Raw genomic sequence first — 20,359 nt, forward strand, 5'->3', positions numbered from 1 at the left:
AAACTAAGATACCTGTGGCATCGAGAAAATTGGAAAGAAAAATCTTCGTGCAAAGTATATTTTACGTTATCTCATGTTATTAATACCCATGTATTCAAGTTTACTTTTCTCTTTCCCAACGTTTTGTGTCCTTATACACGTACTGGTTTTCCTCAACGTGCGCTTGCAATTTCATTATAAAAAGACGGCTAGATGCTACCGAACATAGAAAGCTATCTGAAGAGGGTTAATCAGCGACAAGCTCTTTGGGTTTAAACTCCTGGCTGGCAATGTCGTAGGGTCATCCCTATCCCAATAGGGATGGAGTGATCTGTAGTGGCAAATAAGTCTTCAAAATAATAGTTCTTCGTGTTGTCGACATTGATGTCTATCACAATAATTTTTCTTGATACACCTCATTGAAAGGCGCTACATCACGAATGGGTGCGTCGTGCCGCGTTGAGTCGCGATTGACTATGATCACGACTGCTCCATTATTGCACGTACTTTATCCTCACAAAGTAGAATACCCTCTTGCTTAACAACATGACCTAAGAATTTTATTTCCGTTCTCCCAATTTCACAATTTTCGAAGTTGACTATTATTCCGTTATCCGAAAGGCGCTGGAATAACAGTGTTAGGTGCTGATAATGTTCATCTACGTTTGATGATGCGATTAACAGGTCATCAATATAGACGTGAACAAAACCTAGGTCTCGTACTATGCTATCGACAAACCTTTGGAAAGTTTGAGCAGCATTCCGTAATCCAAATGGCATTAGTAGGAACTTAAACAGACCGAAAGGGTTCGTGATAGTGGTCTTCTCCATGTCTTCAAGAGCGAATGAGGTCTGATGATATGCTCGTACGAGATCGATTTTGGAAAGAATAGTCGTGCCCTTGAGTGATGCCGTGATGTCATGTATATGGGGGATAGGGTAGCTATCGAGACGCGTAACTGCGTTTAATGCTCCACCTGGTCTCCAACTAACCCCATCCTTTCTTCGTACCATGTGAAGAGGTGAGGCCCAGGGACTGTGAGAAGGACGAGTAATACCAGTAGTTAATAAATTGTCGAGCTCACGTCTAGCGAAAGGCGATTTGCCCGGTGCCAGTCGGCGAGGTTTCGCCGTGACTAGTGGTCCGTAGACGACTCTGTGGTGTACCACACGATTCGTCGCCGATGGAGTCTCCTCGAGAGGTTAAGTTAATCTGGGGATCCTTGAAATAAAGTGTTTAATACATCATTACGCGAATGAAATATACCTGTGATTCGGTACGCGTTTGTGTGAGCTTTAAAGTCAATGAATTCGCTGTTCAGTGATGTATCGATTAGCTGCAGTCTATGTGAATCGACTAGCAATTCATAGTGCTGTAGGAAATCGATACCGAGTATGTCTGTGGGAACATCGGCAATGATGAACGTCCACGGATACTGTCTTAAGTTGCTCAGGTTAACCGTAAGTTTTCGTGTACCACAGGTAGGAAATAACTGAGTCATTCGCAGCGCTCAGTCGAAGCAACGTAGCTTGAGACTTACTGTTACCAATAGGTACGACAGAAACGTTGGCACCTGTATTCACTAGGTGCCTGGCGTTAGTGCGATAACCATGCACATAAAATAAACGGCCAACCTGAGGTGAGGGGCCGGCGAGTACGGCCACATTTACTCTCCAGCTTGTGGTGCACCAGCCCCGAAGGCACAGTGGAATCAGCACCAACCAGAACTCGCTTCCGAAGTCGCGTTTTGGCGTCGCTTGGAAGATGCCCGCTTAGGGCGAGTTGGTACAGCATTACGAGGGAGTCACCTGGGTCGAGGGACGTAGGGTTCTGGCACATTGGATCGGTCTCGGAAACTGAGACTGATGTGATTGCATTCATTTTAATACCCATGAGTCATATGTCGACTAGCACCGAGATCCATGTTTGAACGTGATTTTGAGTCAACTATTTAGTTGTCTGGGATGCTAGTTCGTCCCAATATCTTATCTGCTATGAGGGCCACCTGGTTGAGTGGGGTGTCCTCGAGCAGAGCCGTAATAGTTGGCTGCATACTTGCTGGCAAGGATTTGAGCCGTGGTTCTTAATCGTGGTTCTCATAATCGGCTGTCGTATTTCCTGCAAGAGATTGCAGGTACGTGAGGTGGTAGCTCGGTTTAGCATCACCCATCGGGTGACGTTCTAATAAAGTCTCCAATCGTTCTTCCCTTGACGGGAGGAAGTGTCTAAGGGCTGCCTCCTTGAGACGATCGTAGACGTTAGGTACATTTGCATGGAGGAAGACCTCACGGACAGCAGTTAAATGATCTCCAGGCAGAGTTTCCAGAGCGTAGGCGTACCTTTGCCGTTGGTTCGTTAAACAGCGATTCTCCTATTGAGACTCCAGTGCCACGAACCAAACATCTGAATCGTGAGTGATAAAGGGGACCGGTCGAAGACTCATTGCCTGTACTTCTGAGTCTATTATATTAATGCTCTTCTTATCGTTATCCACCATATTGAGTTGTTGCCAGAATATTATATTTCGAAAAATATCGCCACGAATACGTGCAACAAAAGTGGATTGATAAGTAATAGACTCACCGTCGTAATCTTCTTTGTAAAGGTTGCCAAAGATTGAAACGTGTTTGAAAATTTTGTTCACCAGATGTAGATGACGTCGAGTCGCGATTGACTAAGATCACCACTACAATGAGGTCACGTGGCAGATAACGACTTGAATCCTTCGATAGGCCGAAAAACAGAAGGCTGTTATTGGTCCAGATAAGATATATTTATTGGAGATCTTGTTGTATAGAAAGAATACCGAGACGTGACAAAGATTACAGGCAAAACGGTAGAGCGTAAGAGCGTTCGCATGAACAAGATGGACAACGGAACGAGAAGTGTTTTTGGTACAGTTAAACAAACAAGTACAGTAAAACAATCACTAATACAATTGGTTATAATAATAATTGTTTCCATTACGGCAATCGCGTTCTCGTCGTAAAAGTAGGTCAATACAAACTTTGAGGATTTAGGTAGTCCTTGAAGTGTATGTTTGCAACACTGATATATCTCAAGAACTATATTATGGTCATAAATACATTTGGTAGATGTAAACTGTGTACGAGGATGGTATCTGAAACATAAGTATCAAGGTTCGGCTCTATAGTCAAAGATTAACACACAACAACATAATATCCAGGTTCCAAAACTAATACATCATTTCTGGCATAAGGACCTATTCCGGTATTTCAATGAGGATTCAAAAATCTACCGCGCAATCAACTCATCACCATTTCACGAACAAGCCAGGAATAATTTATATTGGTTTATATAAGATAATGCTAATAACACTAGTAACAAACTTAGGATTGGTCAAAACATAGAGCCAGACGAAACAACATTGATTAGAATGTTAGGAGATGACGTAGATGGCATATATTCTTCGACTAGAAAACACATTTGGCTGGTCAGTAAGATGAATTCTGATTATTTATAGTCGAACAAAATTAGTCTGGATGAAACTGTAGTGTTGGTTGATATCTTAGGCCCTTATACTTTATTCTAGCTTCTGGACAAGCCAATTTACCTATTCATCATGAGTCACATTTTGACCTTGGTAATTGGCTACTTATCAAGCTTAACTGTTTTTATATGAGCATATGTGTGTATACACTTCTTTTCCTATTCATCACATATTTGCAGCTTATTTTTGTCTGACTGTAAATAATGATTAAGGCTTGATAAATGTGTGTTGGCTTATAGCCACTTTCAATGCGTGCTATTTTTACTTCATCCACCCGATTTCCTGTCTATATCAATGAGTATACAAGATATATTTATTCGAAATCCATTCTCGTATTTGACTTACTTAACTTCGATGCGGATTAAGTCATGTACTACATACGAGGATAGACAGGATGTATATTTTGACAACAATCATTCATTCTATCTAATTGGAGTAAGATCTTGGCCCCACAAAACCAGGCATGTGTGTTTTTAGTCTTTTAAGTGATTATGAATTGTAAACAAAGTAATGAGTAGTATTCGAAAAGTATGAAGGCTCTTTGGTATCACCTTGTACAGATTATTTTCACAGTTCAAATCCGATGTGGCTACACCACCTTTAATAGTTTGCTTCTCATCCTTTGGATAGCTGTGTCATCATTTCTAATCTCTTTTCTATTCCTACTTTCACACACTCTTTGTTGTCTTTAATGCGTAAATATCAAGAAAGGAGAAATTTACGCTGTTTATCGAGCGTTTTAAAGCATACTACTAACGTCTGATGTATTCAACAGTAAGAGGAAAGTTTTTTTTATTATGGAATATCGTGAAGCTTTTATAACACATTTCAACTTTCAGGACGTTTCGTTTAAATCAACAGAATGCAATAACATAATGATCACAACACAATATTTAAAGTCTGTGGATGACAAAGGCTTCAGTGTTCAGTGAAGGAACTAATGAAACCATATTTCAATATCAGCATTATCCAGTTATGTCGTCAAGCCGATGAGTTTCAAAAGAATCCAGCTCACTTAATGTCTATCAATGTCAAATACCCAAAAACACTTAAGCGTCGATGCATAAAATGTTTCTAATGAAACCCCCTTATTAATAAAACAGGAAGATAAAATCTTCGGAAACGCGACTAACAAAATAGTACCTCAAATATAATTCATTAAAGTCTTGGATGACGGTGAAGTACAGGACATCAACCAACTGCAGTAGCCCGATATAATGTAGCCACTGGCGGACTAAAAATACAAGTAAAACAATCTGTAAGAAGTTTGCCAGAAAGACTGTATAAATGACCATTTTTTATTGACAAAATAAGTGAAACAATTAGAAGTAGTTGTACAATTGGTTACGTGGAAGTAATAAATGCACACGTGTCAGAATCGATACAAGATAGATCCCCAACTCCATGTAAGAGTATTATCCTCTCCAAATCAATCGAATATTATGCTTACATTGCAACGAATTACAAAGCAAATAAATATTGAGGGAGTGAACCACTAATATGCATGAGCAGCTTTTCAAGCGATCCAGAGAGTTACCAGCGATTGACAGAGAAAGCTAAGTGCTGTGAGCGACCCTGATACTTCAATACACATATCTTACGATGGAGTCCACTTAACACAATTCACACTCCGAGCAAATTCTGCACATTGTACTGTTGATCCTCTGAGACTGTCTGAAACTCATGACCTGAAAGAGTTTGGTATCTGACATTTTATATTTGCTTACCAAACGTATTTGATTATACAACGGGATTAGACTTGGAAGAACACAAAACTAACTGTACCGTTGAACAATTGAAGTCAGATTCTACTACGAAAATCTTACCTGTGAATTCAAAGCATTTTATTCTCATTATACATAAGAAATGAGTACTCTGCAAATTTACAGTAAAAGTACTATCAGAAAGTTATACTTCAGAGTGTTTAAGTATATATATTTATGTGTATACGCTGAAACATGACGAGAATTCCGATATGACATTCGTGAAATGTTTGCATAGATCGTTGCAATAGAAAAAAAGCTAAGTGGTTAGTGAGTATTGTCAGTAACAGTTTTATGGTTTTGCTCTCTCGATATATACCCAATAACTAATTAGGTGTGACCCTTCGACATTCATGATATTTGAACAGTGAAGCTTATTGTTCTTATGGAACATCCTTATAAAACAAAATGAATAGGGTATCGGGCTCAATCGGGACTTCATTACTTTAACACCACCCATTTTCTTTTCATGTAAGGATGATTTATTCAACAAGTTATTGTGATAATCTAAGCAACCAATTATTTGGAAATCAGATACAAAAAAACCGTATTCACGAAAAATCGGCTTTCGATTCTTCGTCTTTGAACTATAGAATAACATTTTACGAACGCTCCATCGTATTGCGTCATACTTATGGCACCTACTGTTTATTATCTTGTTTTATTAGTCCTCTTTGCCGATGTTATGGCATCCCGTCTGATGTTACGTCATTTTATGAACTTGATCAAGTTTTCAACAGTAGCGATGAAGCTCTGCAGAGCTATTGGTTTCCAATATCAAGTTATAAAGCAACAATCAGGCCAAACTGTAGTGTCAGTTAATGTTCTTTGAAATGATTTCGTGATTTTAATACGACAATAGACTACCTAAATATGAGATGTAAAAACCATGCACCCCAACCAACTCTCAGCCACACCGCATCACTTCAAGTATATGGTAGTCCCCTCATACCAGGCCGTTCAAGGTCGTTGAGACGAAATGGTGGGCAACTTCGTGAGAATCTTACAGTGCTCAAACGCGTATGAATTAAGCGAAAACAAGTAAAACTTAAATGTTGTGAAATCGGGTAGAGGAAGATTTAATGTAGAAAAATGATGTAATGTGATTAGTGTGAAAATAGCAAAACTGGAATTGTATGTATCATTTAGATGTCGAATAATTTCAGGATGTCAGTTAAGAATTATTTTTTCTGGTTAGCGTTTTTTTAGCGAGTTAGTTTTTCTACGGGATGGGGTCGCTAACCCCATGCCGAACCCTCCTCCTTTACCCGGGCTTGGGACCGGCAGTAACTCTAGAAGAGCTACAGGCGGAGTTATGGGAGAGGACAAACCAGCTTACAGCTGAAGAGGAAATTAGGAAAAGACGTTGGAAGTGGATCGGACATACATTAAGGAAATCACCAATGTGCATTACAAGGCAATCCCTAACTTTGAATCCGGAAGGGAAGCGGAAAAGAGGAAGGCCAAAGAACACATTACGCCGAAAAATAGCAGATATGAAAAGAATGAATAACTGGAACGAACTGGAAAGGATTGCTCAGGACAGGGTTGGATGGAGAATGCTGGTGAGCGGCCTATGCTCCTCCATGAGGGGTAACAGGCGTAAGTATGTTTAGAATATTTCTCAGGAGTCATGTAAACTGAGTTGACCATAAAAATTTATCTCAAACTAGTATTGTCGCAACAACTTACGGAATTTTGGTTTTAAACTTACAAATATCCACATAGTGTTGCGCACCCACTCAATCTAATATATATCTTTAAGTGTAAGGTGCTGCAATAATATAAACCATTACTACCCAATTACTATGGTCTGGATTCATACAAGTAATAAGTATGTGAGGGCTCAAAGAAAAATACACACTAAATAATCCCAGTCTTAACCGAAGCTTCTGGTGAAATATCTACCCCTATTATTCTTACACTTTCATAAGATGTTATTTCTCTAGAAAAAAAAAATGACAATGATAAAACAAAAAAGGTCATATCTCTCGAAAAGCTTGTCAATTTTATATCTTGGACTCAATTATTTGATCCCATAAAAATGTCGATTTCAAAAGGGTTACAGTTCGTTTCTTATAAGTTGCATGATTGGTATGAGCTAGGTTACAAAACATGAGTTACACAAATCCAGAAAAACACCGACCACGATACACTTAACGAAATTTATATCACATAAATATTTAGTTTGACAATAAACCATGAAAGGGTTAGAAGAAAAACTATACTTCAAACAGTGTATATAGGAGTTTCACCAACATGATAGTATTAGAGTTTGAAGCCAACCTTTTAATTAAAGGAATATTCCCAAACATGGTTTGGTACACATTCTTCAGCTTACAGAAATATATAACATAGATGGTGTAGTAAAAATCAGGAACAAAAACGAGACTAGGCACTTACATTAGACACTCATAATACACGGATAATATGTAAGAATAAATAGTGAGAAAGCTTTTAAACCGAATGTTTCTGTCCATCAAGATAAGAAACAATAAATTTAAAGCGAGAAAAAAAGATCATTTGGCTGGAATACATCTTTTGTTTGTACAATATGTGAGAATTCAATAGGGTATTAGTTAGAAGAAATATAAAAGGAACCAGAACGAAAACAAAATATCGAAGGTTTACAGCCAATATGGGTTGGAAAAAATTCCATAGAATGGTGTCAATGAAATGTGCTGTTTTTCTTGAGTTTTAAAGAAGTCATATTATGGCCAACATTGCAAACGGAACTCCAATTTACTGTTTATTGAGATTGAGAACAAAAGAAGAATATATCTTGTAGCGTATGTTGCTAAACATGAATGTGTTACGAAATATTCAAAAAGGCTTAGGAAACATGGAAAACAAATGGATGTTTTCATTAAAAGCATCTGAGTCAAAGTTTGATATACATGAAAAATTCACATAAATACGAACTTATATATAATGATCATTATGTAGAATACATGAGTAAAAGAAATACAGGTAGCGACGATACTTATCTCAGTTAGTTAACAAAATAATGGACAGTTTTTTTCAAGAGAGAGACAACTACCAAAGAAACTTAACAACTTATGACGAAAACGACAATTGACTCGCATCACATAATGACAGATTAAATTGATCTGAACATTGGAACGCTGACAAATTACAAGCATAGATATACGTGTACAATATTTTTATGCTTAAACTTCATTTAATCACACCTCTAGTATATATTCAGGGTTTATATAAGAAAATCCAGAAAATTCAGTTTGATCCAGATTCATTATGAATAACTTATCCGTCGGAGTTAGTTTAGGCGGTTCTTTAGTGAATTCTGAGTCAAAATTATTCACATCTCGTTTGTTTTTCTAAAATACAAATGTATAAATAAAATGTAAATCACGGTATTTTGTTTAGGCTAAAATTATCTACCTTAAAAATGCAATAAAAATTATCCCATACTGTTACTTAGTTTTATCTAATTAATAGACCCTTCATAAAACTTCATAATGTATGAATATGATATCAGATAACGGAATTCGCATGTTTGAAAGCTTGAGAAATAATAACGATTTGTATATACTTGATAAATAAACATTTTACTTGAGTAAGCAAAAAGCACTTTAGGATTGGTTCCAGAAAGTGTAGGAATTCTCCAGAGATATAAAGTTTACTGACCATTTTCAGCTTCGTATATATTTTGATTTGAAATTAATAACGTATTTATTGACACGGTAAACCGGTAGTACATAAGCAGTTATTTTTATAAGAGTTTTACTACTAATAAATTTGTTTGTTAAACTGTCCTACAACTTCGGATAATCCTAAGCTCAAAAAATTAACCAGTAAATGAGAAACGGAAGGGAAGCGGAAAAGAGGAAGGCCAAAGAACACATTACGCCGGGAAATAGAAGCAGATATGAAAAGGATGAATAACAACTGGAAAGAACTGGAAAGGAAGGCTCAGGACAGAGTTGGATGGAGAATGCTGGTGAGCGGCCTATGCTCCTCGACGAGGGGTAACAGGCGTAAGTAAGTAAGTAAATGAGAAAGGATTTGATCATAATTCAAATCCACAATTTATGTATCTGAAACATAATATACCTACTTTAAAGTTGTAAATTTGTTTTAGAAAATCGAAACCATAGACGGCAGCATCAAACAAACGATTATTACTGCTAAAATTTGGTCCAACGTTCTGTCATCCTTGTGTACTTCTTTCTGTGTCTACTCCTAAGTAATTTTGCACAATTACTAAGAATGCGTTCCCCGACAGTAAACGTCATTTCAAATTCTTGACCCTACCGATTAATCCTTGTAATAAGATGAATACCCAACCTTCTTATAATCAAATCTGTGATAATGCTTTACATAAATGTATGCATTATTAAATGACTTTCATTTCATTCTACGTGTCGTTAACAAACCTAATGTAGTGAAGAGGAACTTCAGTTTAGTATAGTTAGTTTTTTTATAGATATTCTGATATCGCACCAGTTCCATTTGAGGTATTTGTTGCAAAGTTTACACTGACTGACTACTGAATGGCAACTAATCTCATATTTATCTGATCTCATTCTACAGACCGAGTTGCAAAATAGCCATCAGTCTGAAAATTACTCAACATCGTATCCCCTATGTTTAAATGTTATGTGGTGGATGGATGCCGCTGACGAAAATGCTTTTAAAGTTAGGAGACTCACATAAATTTACACTGAATACAAGAAGATTTTTCAATCTAGCCTAAAATCAGTGATATATAAAGTTATGTAAAAGAAATCCTTCGGTCGAAGTATATTTTAATAATAAACACTTACAATACGAGGTTTGAATGGCGGTTGGATTTCCAAATTTGACAATTTATGCCAATCAATGTGACGATAAAATTGATGCTGCCGAATATCTTTTTCCCCATTCGGTCCACACCCAAGCCGTTCTTTAGGGTTTCGTATAAGTAACTAATGAAACAACGCGGATAAATATAATACAATTAATTATCAAATAACAGTCAGGTAATAATTTTTATAAATTTGAAACATAAATATTTATCTCGTACACCGAAAAGATGTATCCACCTCGACATGTTCGTAGAAACAGAAGAAAATTTCAATTGCCCCGATTCTTTGGTGTCTTTCAGCTACCGATAGAAAATCGTAATCACTAACCATAAAAAAGGAAATTAAATTATCATTTTAGGAGGTCTGATACGATTGTTGCACTGGTGATTACGGATGAAAAGGAGTCAAACATTAAATGTGTTATTTAAATGATGTTCATACTACTAGTGTGATATGCTGCTTACCTATAGGTTCAAATGCAATAGACTAAAGAGTCACTTGTTATCAGAATAATTGATTGTTGCCCAGAGATGGTGAACTTTCTAAAATGACTATTCTGTAGCGTCTTAAACCGACTAAGTATTTATATTTCTTAATTACTGTAGGCAAATAACAATCAGTCAAAGCAAATAGAAGTATATTTACTTTCTTTTAGTTTATGAGTCCAGAAAATTCGATCTACAACTTTAAATAAACACACTCCTTTTTCAGAGATATGAAATTCGTCAACGGTACACGAACGGCTTATCCCGTTCTACCGATCAATAATAAGATTTAGTGTAACTATTTTATTGCAATCTAGCCGCAACCTAATATATTTACTTAAAAGTAAAACGTTTTTGAATTATTATTAATGGAGAATTGGGTTAGTGGATGTATAATTACTTTGAACTCCTAAAACAATTTAGTAAGTCATTTAAATTAATCCGACTTATTCAACTGATCATTAGTTTCTGTTAAATATCTATTTTTCACAGAACCATCAAACTAAATCTTCATTCGAATAAGTTAAGATATATTTGGGATATTTATCAAATGGTATATAAATCTAGAAAACTGGTTGACCTGAGAACAAAACAAGTTACAGATAGGTAAATCCTAAAGGATCTTTTAAATGGAGCAGGTTAGTATGAATGTCTTTTTTTCATTTTCAATCTTTAGTTACTTAGTATAGTGATAGGTACAGATTGTATTAGATCAATTTTATAACTAGAAAAAGCTCAACAATAAAGAAGCTGTGCAGCAGTTTGTGTCTTTTTCTGTCAGTAAAGATACATATCCAAAGGTAACTGTCCACTTACACCACGGCATAGCATACAAGCTTCTCTAGACATATGTCGGGGATAAGCAACGTCTTGCGAAGCAATATTTCGAAATAATTCTTCTTCATCTTCACCATCGAATGGAGGCTAAAATCAGAACAAAATGATACTTTACATAAGCATAATATTCACACAACACACTGATATTTGAAGATTATTTGATGCAGTTGACATAGGGTGTAGAAGTATCGAAATCCTTTAATTGATATCTCTAATCAACTGTTAACTAATGAGCTGGGATTTAAAAGATTACGAGGCGCAAAAGACGGTTACAGCAGAGTAGAAAGTGGGACTTAGCAGTTGATAATATAGACTGCATAACGCGAAATTAATTGCATTACCACACGTGTACTTTCTGGTCATGCTCATTTAAACGCACGAGTGTGCTCATACACAATTTTAAATAATTTTCTGGTGGTTGATTACTTTTTAAAACGACTTCACACTAGCATGATCAAGTAACGCGTTAAACTATATTTGGGTCCAATCAGTTATTCAAAGTCTGAGACCCATTTTTTTGGAAACCCAGAGAGCTATTCAAAATGATTTGAAGACGTAACTACCTTGTCAGCCAGTTATCAGGTGGTACGAAAGTTTCAAATCATCCATTGAAATGATACATTAAAATGACGAATGTGAACTGAAATATTGACCAACTTAACAATTCAGTCAGTCAGTCACAACGTAGAACTTCGTACGTACGTACATCAGTTCGAGTTGCCATATCACATTAGCACAGAGATTCAGTTGTCGATTCAAATCCCATAGTGGTAGATGTAGTAAGAGTATAAGCAGTAATCCGAAAGATTAGGGTTTGAAGATGTTATTGAAGGAGTATAATACAGTGAAATAAATTTGGAAAGAGAAAAAAGATAGAAACATGAAGAATTCAGAAGATTAGAATTTGGTAGAACACAAAGAATGAATGCACCTTCGCCATTGCAAACGATTTTGAGCCATGTCATTTAAGGTCTCTAACTATCGGTTGTTATCCTCTCGCGGATCCCAACCAGGTAGTTTACACCTACCAGCATGGCTCAGTCCACTTGTCAGTGACTTCATGCATTTGTGCCAAGTTTTGGTCTGGCCGCCCCTAGCTTACCTCCAACCTACTCCTACACCATAAAACATTGCACGTCGGGGCATTCGGTGGTTGGGAATATGTAACACGTGGTAGTAGACGTTATTGACAGAAAAACAACTGAACAATCAACTGAAATGACATATATCTCTCTATAACCAAATATCATTGAAAGTTAACTGAGGGGAAAGGACATACTCTTTGAAACAAGTAACTTAACTATTCATTTTAAAGTTTGAACTTACTTAATGTGTAGGTGCTTCCGAATTGCAAAGATTCATTTTAATAGTACCCTAAACATTTTTTAGAAGTAATAACTCGCTCCTACTCTCATCTCTTGATTCTCAACTGCACAATTTCTCATTCAACTAAAGAACTAAGATCTTTTGCTCTGACAGCTATTATTTGAGAAATAACTTTTCGTGCCTTCTCGAATTTCCTTCTACACGGGATGTTCAGGTTTCGATGATACTGAAAAAGGCTGAAAATCTATTCATTTTTAAGTCATTTAAAATGAAGAATTTGGAAAAAAATCTTCCGGTTTATAGATAGAAAAGTTCATTCCAAAAAAATCTGAAAAACGAACAGAGCTATTAAATATGAAAATATTTCAAGATTTAAGCACTATTGAAAAGCTAATTTGAGTCACTGAGACCCTACATATACGTCACTATACATGTGTAGGCCAATAAATGCAATTTACTGGAATATTGATTGGTAATTGTGAGAAAGAATTCGACCATACTTACCAGACCTGCAAGCATTTCATAAACTAATACACCAAACGACCACCAATCCACAGATTTCCCATATAGTTCATACCCAATAATCTTGTAAAGAAATATCACATCACAAGATGATAAATTATCAAATACGACATGTTTTACAAAATTTTTAATTAATATAAATTAATATTTACATAGTATAACGCTGTATATCAGCAAAACTTTGAACCATGACAATCACTTCTCAAATATCCATAACTTAAAAAACTAACATTAAACGTTAAATGAGCATTCACCCTACAATCTTAAGTATTTTTTTGAACAACTGACTAAAGTTTATATCTGTATTTAGTAACTGGGCACACATTATGTTTACTGTTTGCACAACTAGTGTTCACTTATTATTATGTGTCCATCATGGGTCAATGAGGAACATGTCTTAGTGTCAGGCAAAGCTAAGACATAGGGTGAAATATTGTCGACTTTCATGAAAATAACCTAACATGTCTGCTTGTCTGTCTAATCTTAGTTAAACAAAAAACAACTTAGTTAAAGTAATCCATAATTCTAACTATTTGATCATTAACGGTATGTCAGCAAAGGCAGATTATGAACTAGATATTAGTTGAATGCTTGAGATGAGGGTAGGTTGAATAGACAAATGATATCACGACTTTTGTGTTAATGAAAAAAACATATCTATGTCGTTTTACTGTGGATTTTTAAAATGAAACATTTCCATATGAGTACTGACAAAATTTTCTGAGATCTGATATCAACGAGTATCATGTCAAACAAGTTACTTAAGCCTGTCACCCCTAGTGAAGCATATGCCACTGATCACGATTTCTTAACTAACTCCGTCCAGGGATCTCATTTACAGTTGATAATATGTATAATTGATTCCTTTGATGTATACGTCCTTGTTTATCGATAATGCTGTCCAGGCACGTAAAAATTTACATCTCTTACGGAGCTTCTCCATCAAGCATGATTGGTTCGGTGCTCTCTGTGTTGTATTTTAGGATCTTCCAATTTCCCTTGTGTATGTTGAGGCCTAAAGCTGAGAAGAATAGTGCGACATTGACTATCTTTATCCATATTTGTTGTTGTGCATGGTATGAAATAATGAGGTCCTTCGCGAAATTCGGACCGTCTGGAGGCATTCAAAATGTCGGTTGTTTTGGGTGCCTCTTCTAAGATATAGAAATCTTCATAATGCAATCGAACATCAGATGAAAGAGGAAGGGTGAGAGTAAGCAGTCTTCTCTGACACTGGTCTTCGCTTAGAATGCATCTGTCAGGTGTCCTCCATCCATGACTTTGCAGTGTAGTCTGTCGTATGAATTCCGTTTGATGTTGACAATCTTCTCAGGTACATCATAGTGTCGAAGAACGTTCCATAAAGTTCTACTATCCACACTGTAGAACGCTTTCTCATCATGAGGAAAGTTCATGTACATTAACGAGTTCCGTTCAACTGACAGTTCAACAATGATTCACAGTGTTGCCAATCGGTCGGTACATGATCAATGATTACAGAATTCGACCTGTTAATCTCGAAGTTGAACGTCTACTGAATTTTTCATCCTGTTTAACAACACCGTTGAAAAGCTTTCCTGGTACTAATAGTAGTATGATGCCTCTGTAGTTCTCATACCTACTGAGATTTCATTTCTTTGGCATTTTGATGACGGTTTCTTCTTTTCAGTTTGATGAAATTTGCCCTTTCTCCCAAATCTTTCTAGATAGGATGTGGATCATCTTTGAAGTTACTTTTATGTCTGACTTCAGGAACTCAACTGGTAAGTTGTCAGGTCCTGCTGCTCTCCCACTCTTTATTTGTCTCATGACCATCGTGATTTCTTCGACTGTTGGTAGAGTAACATCTACAGGAAGATCTGTAGGTTCAGCCTCGATGTCCGGTGGGTTCAATGAGGCTGATCTGTTCAGTAGTCCTTCAAAGTGCTTTGCCTACCTGTTTCACTGTTCTTGAATTTCAGTGATTGGTCTTCCTTCTTTGTTCTCGACTGGTTGTTCTGGTTTACAATATATTTTCCTGTTAGTTTCTTCGTTGTATCATATATTTTTCTCATATTTCCTTCTGTTGCAGCTTTTTCTGTTGCCATTGTTAGATATTCCATGTATTCCTGTTTGTCGGTTCTAATGCTCCTCCTCATTTGCTTGTCCGCTTCTATGTATTCGGTCCATGCCTTGACTTTATCTGCCCTTGTTCGACTGTTATTATTCGCTGTCTTCTTGTTATTCCCTTGTGGATTCTTGTCCAGTGTATCGATAGTGATCCATTCCTAATGATGTTGCTTGTTGAGGCTCGGAACTTCCAGACACGGTGAAGTCTGTGCTTCTTTGGTCCCTTTCCAGTTGTCTTCCATAGTGGTTTCTTCTTCTTTGGTAGATCTTGTAAGGCTTGGATCCTGTTGTTGAGAGCTATCTTGAATTCCTTCAGTTTGCCAGCATTTTGAAAAAAGGTTGTAGTAAACGTTTGTAGTTCCGTTTTTCCACTTGTTCAGTACTACATTAGCTTCAGTTTCACCTTGAAAACTACCAGGTAGTGATCTGAAGCTGTGTCGGCTTTTCTCTTCCTTGTCATGACTTCCATGGGTCTTTTGAACTTTCTATTGATGCAAATATGATAGGTATGGTTCTGTGAAATGTGATCCGATGAGAACCATGTAGCTTTGTGCTTGCGTTTGTAGAGGGATATAGTGGCACATATAACCATTTGTTTGAACGCACATTATTTTGCACATCCCTCACCATCTCGTTCCTTTCTTTCAGTTCATGTCGTTCCATGATATCTTCATACCCAGAGTTGTTCATCCCGACTTCGGCGTCTAGGTCTCCCAACAGGATGGTCAGGTCCTCTCCTGGGCACTTCTCCATGGTCGACTGCAGCATCTCATAAAACTCATCTTTATCGCCTTCACTACCATCGGTGGAAAGTGAATGGCACTGAATATCACTCATTGTGATTACCTCTTCTTTTCTTTTGAAAGATGTTTTGATGATTCTGGATTCATGAGATTCTCATCATATAAGTGTTCTTCGTGCTTCTTTGGACAGTATCAGTGCATTTCCTTGTGTGTATTAAGTAGTTTCTTCTTCGTGACCAGAGTACAACAGCACCTCTTTCGAATCTAATCTTTTCTGTCCAGCATTGGTCCAATGGGTTCTAATTATTCTGGGAGCTGACAAGTTGCGTCGCCCCATTTCTGCAGCTATTTGATGAGTCTTCCCAGTCTACAAAATTGTTCTGACATTCCATGTGCCTACATTAATTGTTGCTCTGGTTGCTAGAAGGAGGATCGAACTGGTGATTTCCGAAGAATCTTGACTTTCACTATGAGGCGTTACAATTCTTCTAAATGAAGATGCTTAAAATCCCAGTGCAGAGTTGAAATGGTTTTATCTGGTCAGTGTTTTTTGAGCAAAGTTGTTTTCTATGGGGGTGGGGATTCTGACCCTATGTCCAAACCTCCTTGTTTACCAGGGCTTGTGACCATCAGTAGCTTTAGAAAGGCTACAAGTGGAATAACGTCTAACAGTAAACAGATAGAAATCAACACTCAAGGCTGGAAATCTGAAATAATTGATAATTCAGTTTATATTCTTGATGATTTAATAAATAAGTTTTTCGTTTTGAATTTATTACGAAATCCGATTAGAAGTAACAACCTCAGGTAAGGAAGCATAACGTTACGAGACATTCACTTTTTTTATCCGAAAAATGTCGTTCCCATCTGTTTGAAACGATATATAATTTAGATTAATTAATGGCCTATTAACCTGAAAACATTGGTTTTCAAGGTTGAAACTCCAGATTCGGTATAATTATTTCGTGAAGATATCATTTCCAACAGTTTGACGCGATAAATATACGCAAGGTCGAGAAAACGACACATAATACAAGGCCAAAATGTGGTAGCCATGCAGTTTAAGAACCCAGTTGCAATCATTAGTTTGCGGTAATGTGGACACCCTTCTCGATTTCTGTTTGAGTAACCGGGACGGGGGTGGATAAAAATGGTCTTCATACAAAACATTTTTATCGAACCAGAAACTGGTTATTGAGTTGTATTAATTTAAAGTATATCTGAGAAATGTAGTACATTCGGTAAGTGGACAGAGTAATTTACTAAGAACATTGTAACATACAGATGTTTACATAAAACAAAGGATTTTATTATCACACTGAATCTAAACTAAACAATGATCACGTGCTAGATTCAAAAAATGTAATAAACAACCAGTTACACTAAACGAATAACACTGCTACTGGATTTAATTTACGTCGATGAGTAATCGATAATCAAGTTAACACTTACCTCTGGCGCAATATAGTCAGGTGTACCGCAAAATGTACGTGTTTTTTTTTCGTCAAATATTCCCTCTTTACACATACCGAAATCAGCTATTTTAATATGACCTTCACTGTCTAATAGAATATTATCCAATTTAAGATCCCTTTGAGAATGTAATCAAAAAAATAATATAGTATAATTTTATCACTCGCAAAAACAGTTATTGAGATTCCTGATGGTGTAAAAGAAAACACAATAACCAGATTCAAATTTCAAAAAAAAAAATTAAATAATCAGTAAAAGATTAGAATGTCAAAAATTATCTGAATGATATTAATTCGAGATGCACAAATGTTACTGTTGCAACAATAATAATGGTATTAATAACTCAGCAAAAAAAAGTGGCACAATTAATGAATCATTTATTTATTTGAAACTGCGTCAGACTAACGATGGTCCAGTAATATTCTTCACTCAATAGGATTGTTACATAAATGTCTTGGATAATAGTTTGTCGATCTGATTACATCCCTCAAGCTCTAGGGCTAAGATAGATTTGTAGATCGTTGCACAGTTCAACTACATAGGTGGACTAGTCTAAACAGTTCTGCTGACCTCTTACTATTCAGTGAAATATAACAAAACAAATGAACGAAATTATTCATTTGCAGCCGTTTAATACTTGGTGGTCAAAATCGACTATCCCTGACTCCATTATTTCTTGTCATATTTTACTCTCGCCGTCAAGTGGCTGATTTAATTTTATATGTATTATTGTAAGCGTCTATTTGGGAATGAACGACATACTCATTTGCTCAGAGTTTGTCTGAATCGTTCAAAAATACATAGGCGAATGGTGGCTTAAACACTGACAAGAGATTAAAAAAAGGACAAGATTACTTTGATCATAATTGCCCTCAAGACACAGTTTCCTCAAACTAAAATCGTGTGTATGTTACAGCGGATAAAAACAGTAACATTTAGTTACTACACAGTAAATCAGTCGACAAAAGAAGTAGATTATTTTTGGAGTTGTTACCACCATTGAATGATATTAAATAGAAAACAACTGAACCCGAAGGTTTGAATGATTACCTCCTCAGAAGTACACAACATTTACCTAAAACGTTCAAATACACAACTTTTTAGATCTAACAGTACACAGGGTACTTTTAAGCTACTTATTCAAAGTTCAATGCTTCACATATTAAAATTTCAGTTGTTTTACAGTTATCATCATTCCTTTTATAAATTCTTCAGATAGAGAAAACTACTACCATCCTCAAATTAAGAAATGGATGTTTTTCATTCTAACAGAGTCAATACATATTTGATGGTTTTTCATGGAAATCAAAATACTTTCGGTGCAACTGCTGCTTACGACTAGGTGGCATTTACAACTTGCTTACCCACTACATTTATTGTATTGTAACAGAAAATGGAAAATTATTTTCGTCTCAAAATTTACTTGAGTTATCCTAAAGAACCTGACACTAAGAAAATATTTGCTGTTATTGGTAATTGTACCACCCATTTTCAGTTAAGGAATCCCAGATCTTTTAAAAAGAAGTGTGCACAAACATGTTAGATTGAAAAACTTTAATTTTAATACGGAATCAGTAGGCCTACATCTAGCTAGTTAGAAATATGAGTTAACACAAGCTGAATACTTCAAAAATTTGAGAAGATAAAGCGCGAATATCTAGCTTAGAGAACAAAAAAGCTCAACCTGCTTAAGTTACTAGTAGTATATTCAACCTTCAGCAAGTCAGAATACAATAACCGATGAAATAGTAGTTGCATTATAATGTTACACTGCATATGTGGACTTAAATGTTCAAAGAGCATTACTATAAGAGAGTACCAAATGTAGATACGTGAAATGTCTTTTAACTTTAAAATATGTTCATTTTAGGTGCAAATGAATTTAGTGTGTCTAAGTTTAACAACATTAAAATGGTACTTTACAATCATCACCATCAAATCAAAAACTGAATCCAAGTAAAAAGTGATTTTATCTAAGTAGTCAACGACTTACATACTTACTCACGTCTGGTACCACTCGTGGAGGAGCATAGGTAGCACACCAGTGTTCTCCATTCAATCCTGTCCTGGGCAATCCTTTCCAGTTGTTATTCATCCTTTTTATATCTGCTTCTATTTTTCGGCGTAATGTGTTCTTCGGCCTTCCTCTTTTCCGCTTCCCTTCACCATTCCAAGTTACGGCTTGCCTCGTGATGCAGTTTGGTGATTTCCTCAATGTATGTCCGATCCACTTCCAACGTCTTTTCCTAATTTCCTCTTCAGCTGGAAGCTGGTCTGTCCTCTCCCATAAAACACTGTATTGTATTCCGTGCTTTCCCTCAGAAGTCGAGGTCTTCATAATCCAGTCGATCATCAGAAGAGGAAGAGGGAGAGTAGACAGCCTTGTCTGACTCCAGTCCTTACTTGGAATGCATCAATCAGGTGTCTTCCATGCACCACTTTGCAGTGTAGTCCGTCGTATGAGTTCCGGTGTGATGCCTCTGTAATTGTCACGTTTGCTCAGATCTCCTATCCTCCGTATCTTGATAAAGCATCCTTTCTCTCAAATCTCCCTTAATAGAACGTGAAGCATACTTGCAGTTACTTCTACCTCTGATTTCATTCCTTCACCTGGTATATTTTCAGGTCCTGCAGCTTTCCCATCCTTGATTTTTCTGATGGCCATCATAATTTCTTCAATCGTTGATGGAGTGACATCTACAGTCTAGAACACTTACATAGAAAAAATCAGTACCGACAAATCAAATCCCAACCTTTACGCCCGTTATGGTTTACCTGTTATCATTAAACACAAAAAACTGG

The 20,359-nt window shown here is 36.5% G+C and overlaps 2 protein-coding genes across 2 annotated transcripts in view; one reads left to right on the forward strand and one right to left on the reverse strand.

Annotated features, from left to right (window-relative positions):
* Positions 1-5,731: 5,731 nt before the first annotated feature.
* On the forward strand, positions 5,732-6,076 carry Smp_203540 (uncharacterized protein; the record flags this gene model as incomplete). Its single annotated transcript, XM_018789044.1, has 1 exon — positions 5,732-6,076. One exon carries the CDS (start codon positions 5,732-5,734, stop codon positions 6,074-6,076), a length of 345 nt encoding a protein of 114 aa, XP_018654526.1.
* A 2,497-nt stretch (positions 6,077-8,573) lies between these two features.
* The window catches only part of Smp_128480 (serine/threonine kinase), a gene marked incomplete at both ends in the record, with an annotated part of 51,351 nt that continues 39,565 nt past the window's right edge, over positions 8,574-20,359 (reverse strand). The window contains 5 exons of the mRNA XM_018789045.1: positions 8,574-8,592; positions 10,042-10,182; positions 11,780-11,808; positions 13,215-13,295; positions 17,537-17,675. Coding sequence (XP_018654527.1) covers positions 8,574-8,592; positions 10,042-10,182; positions 11,780-11,808; positions 13,215-13,295; positions 17,537-17,675 — 409 coding nt within the window. The remainder of the gene's footprint in view (positions 8,593-10,041; positions 10,183-11,779; positions 11,809-13,214; positions 13,296-17,536; positions 17,676-20,359) is intronic.

This window comes from Schistosoma mansoni, chromosome W (assembly GCF_000237925.1).
Source record: "Schistosoma mansoni strain Puerto Rico chromosome W, complete genome".
Classification (NCBI taxonomy): Eukaryota; Metazoa; Platyhelminthes; class Trematoda; order Strigeidida; family Schistosomatidae; genus Schistosoma; species Schistosoma mansoni.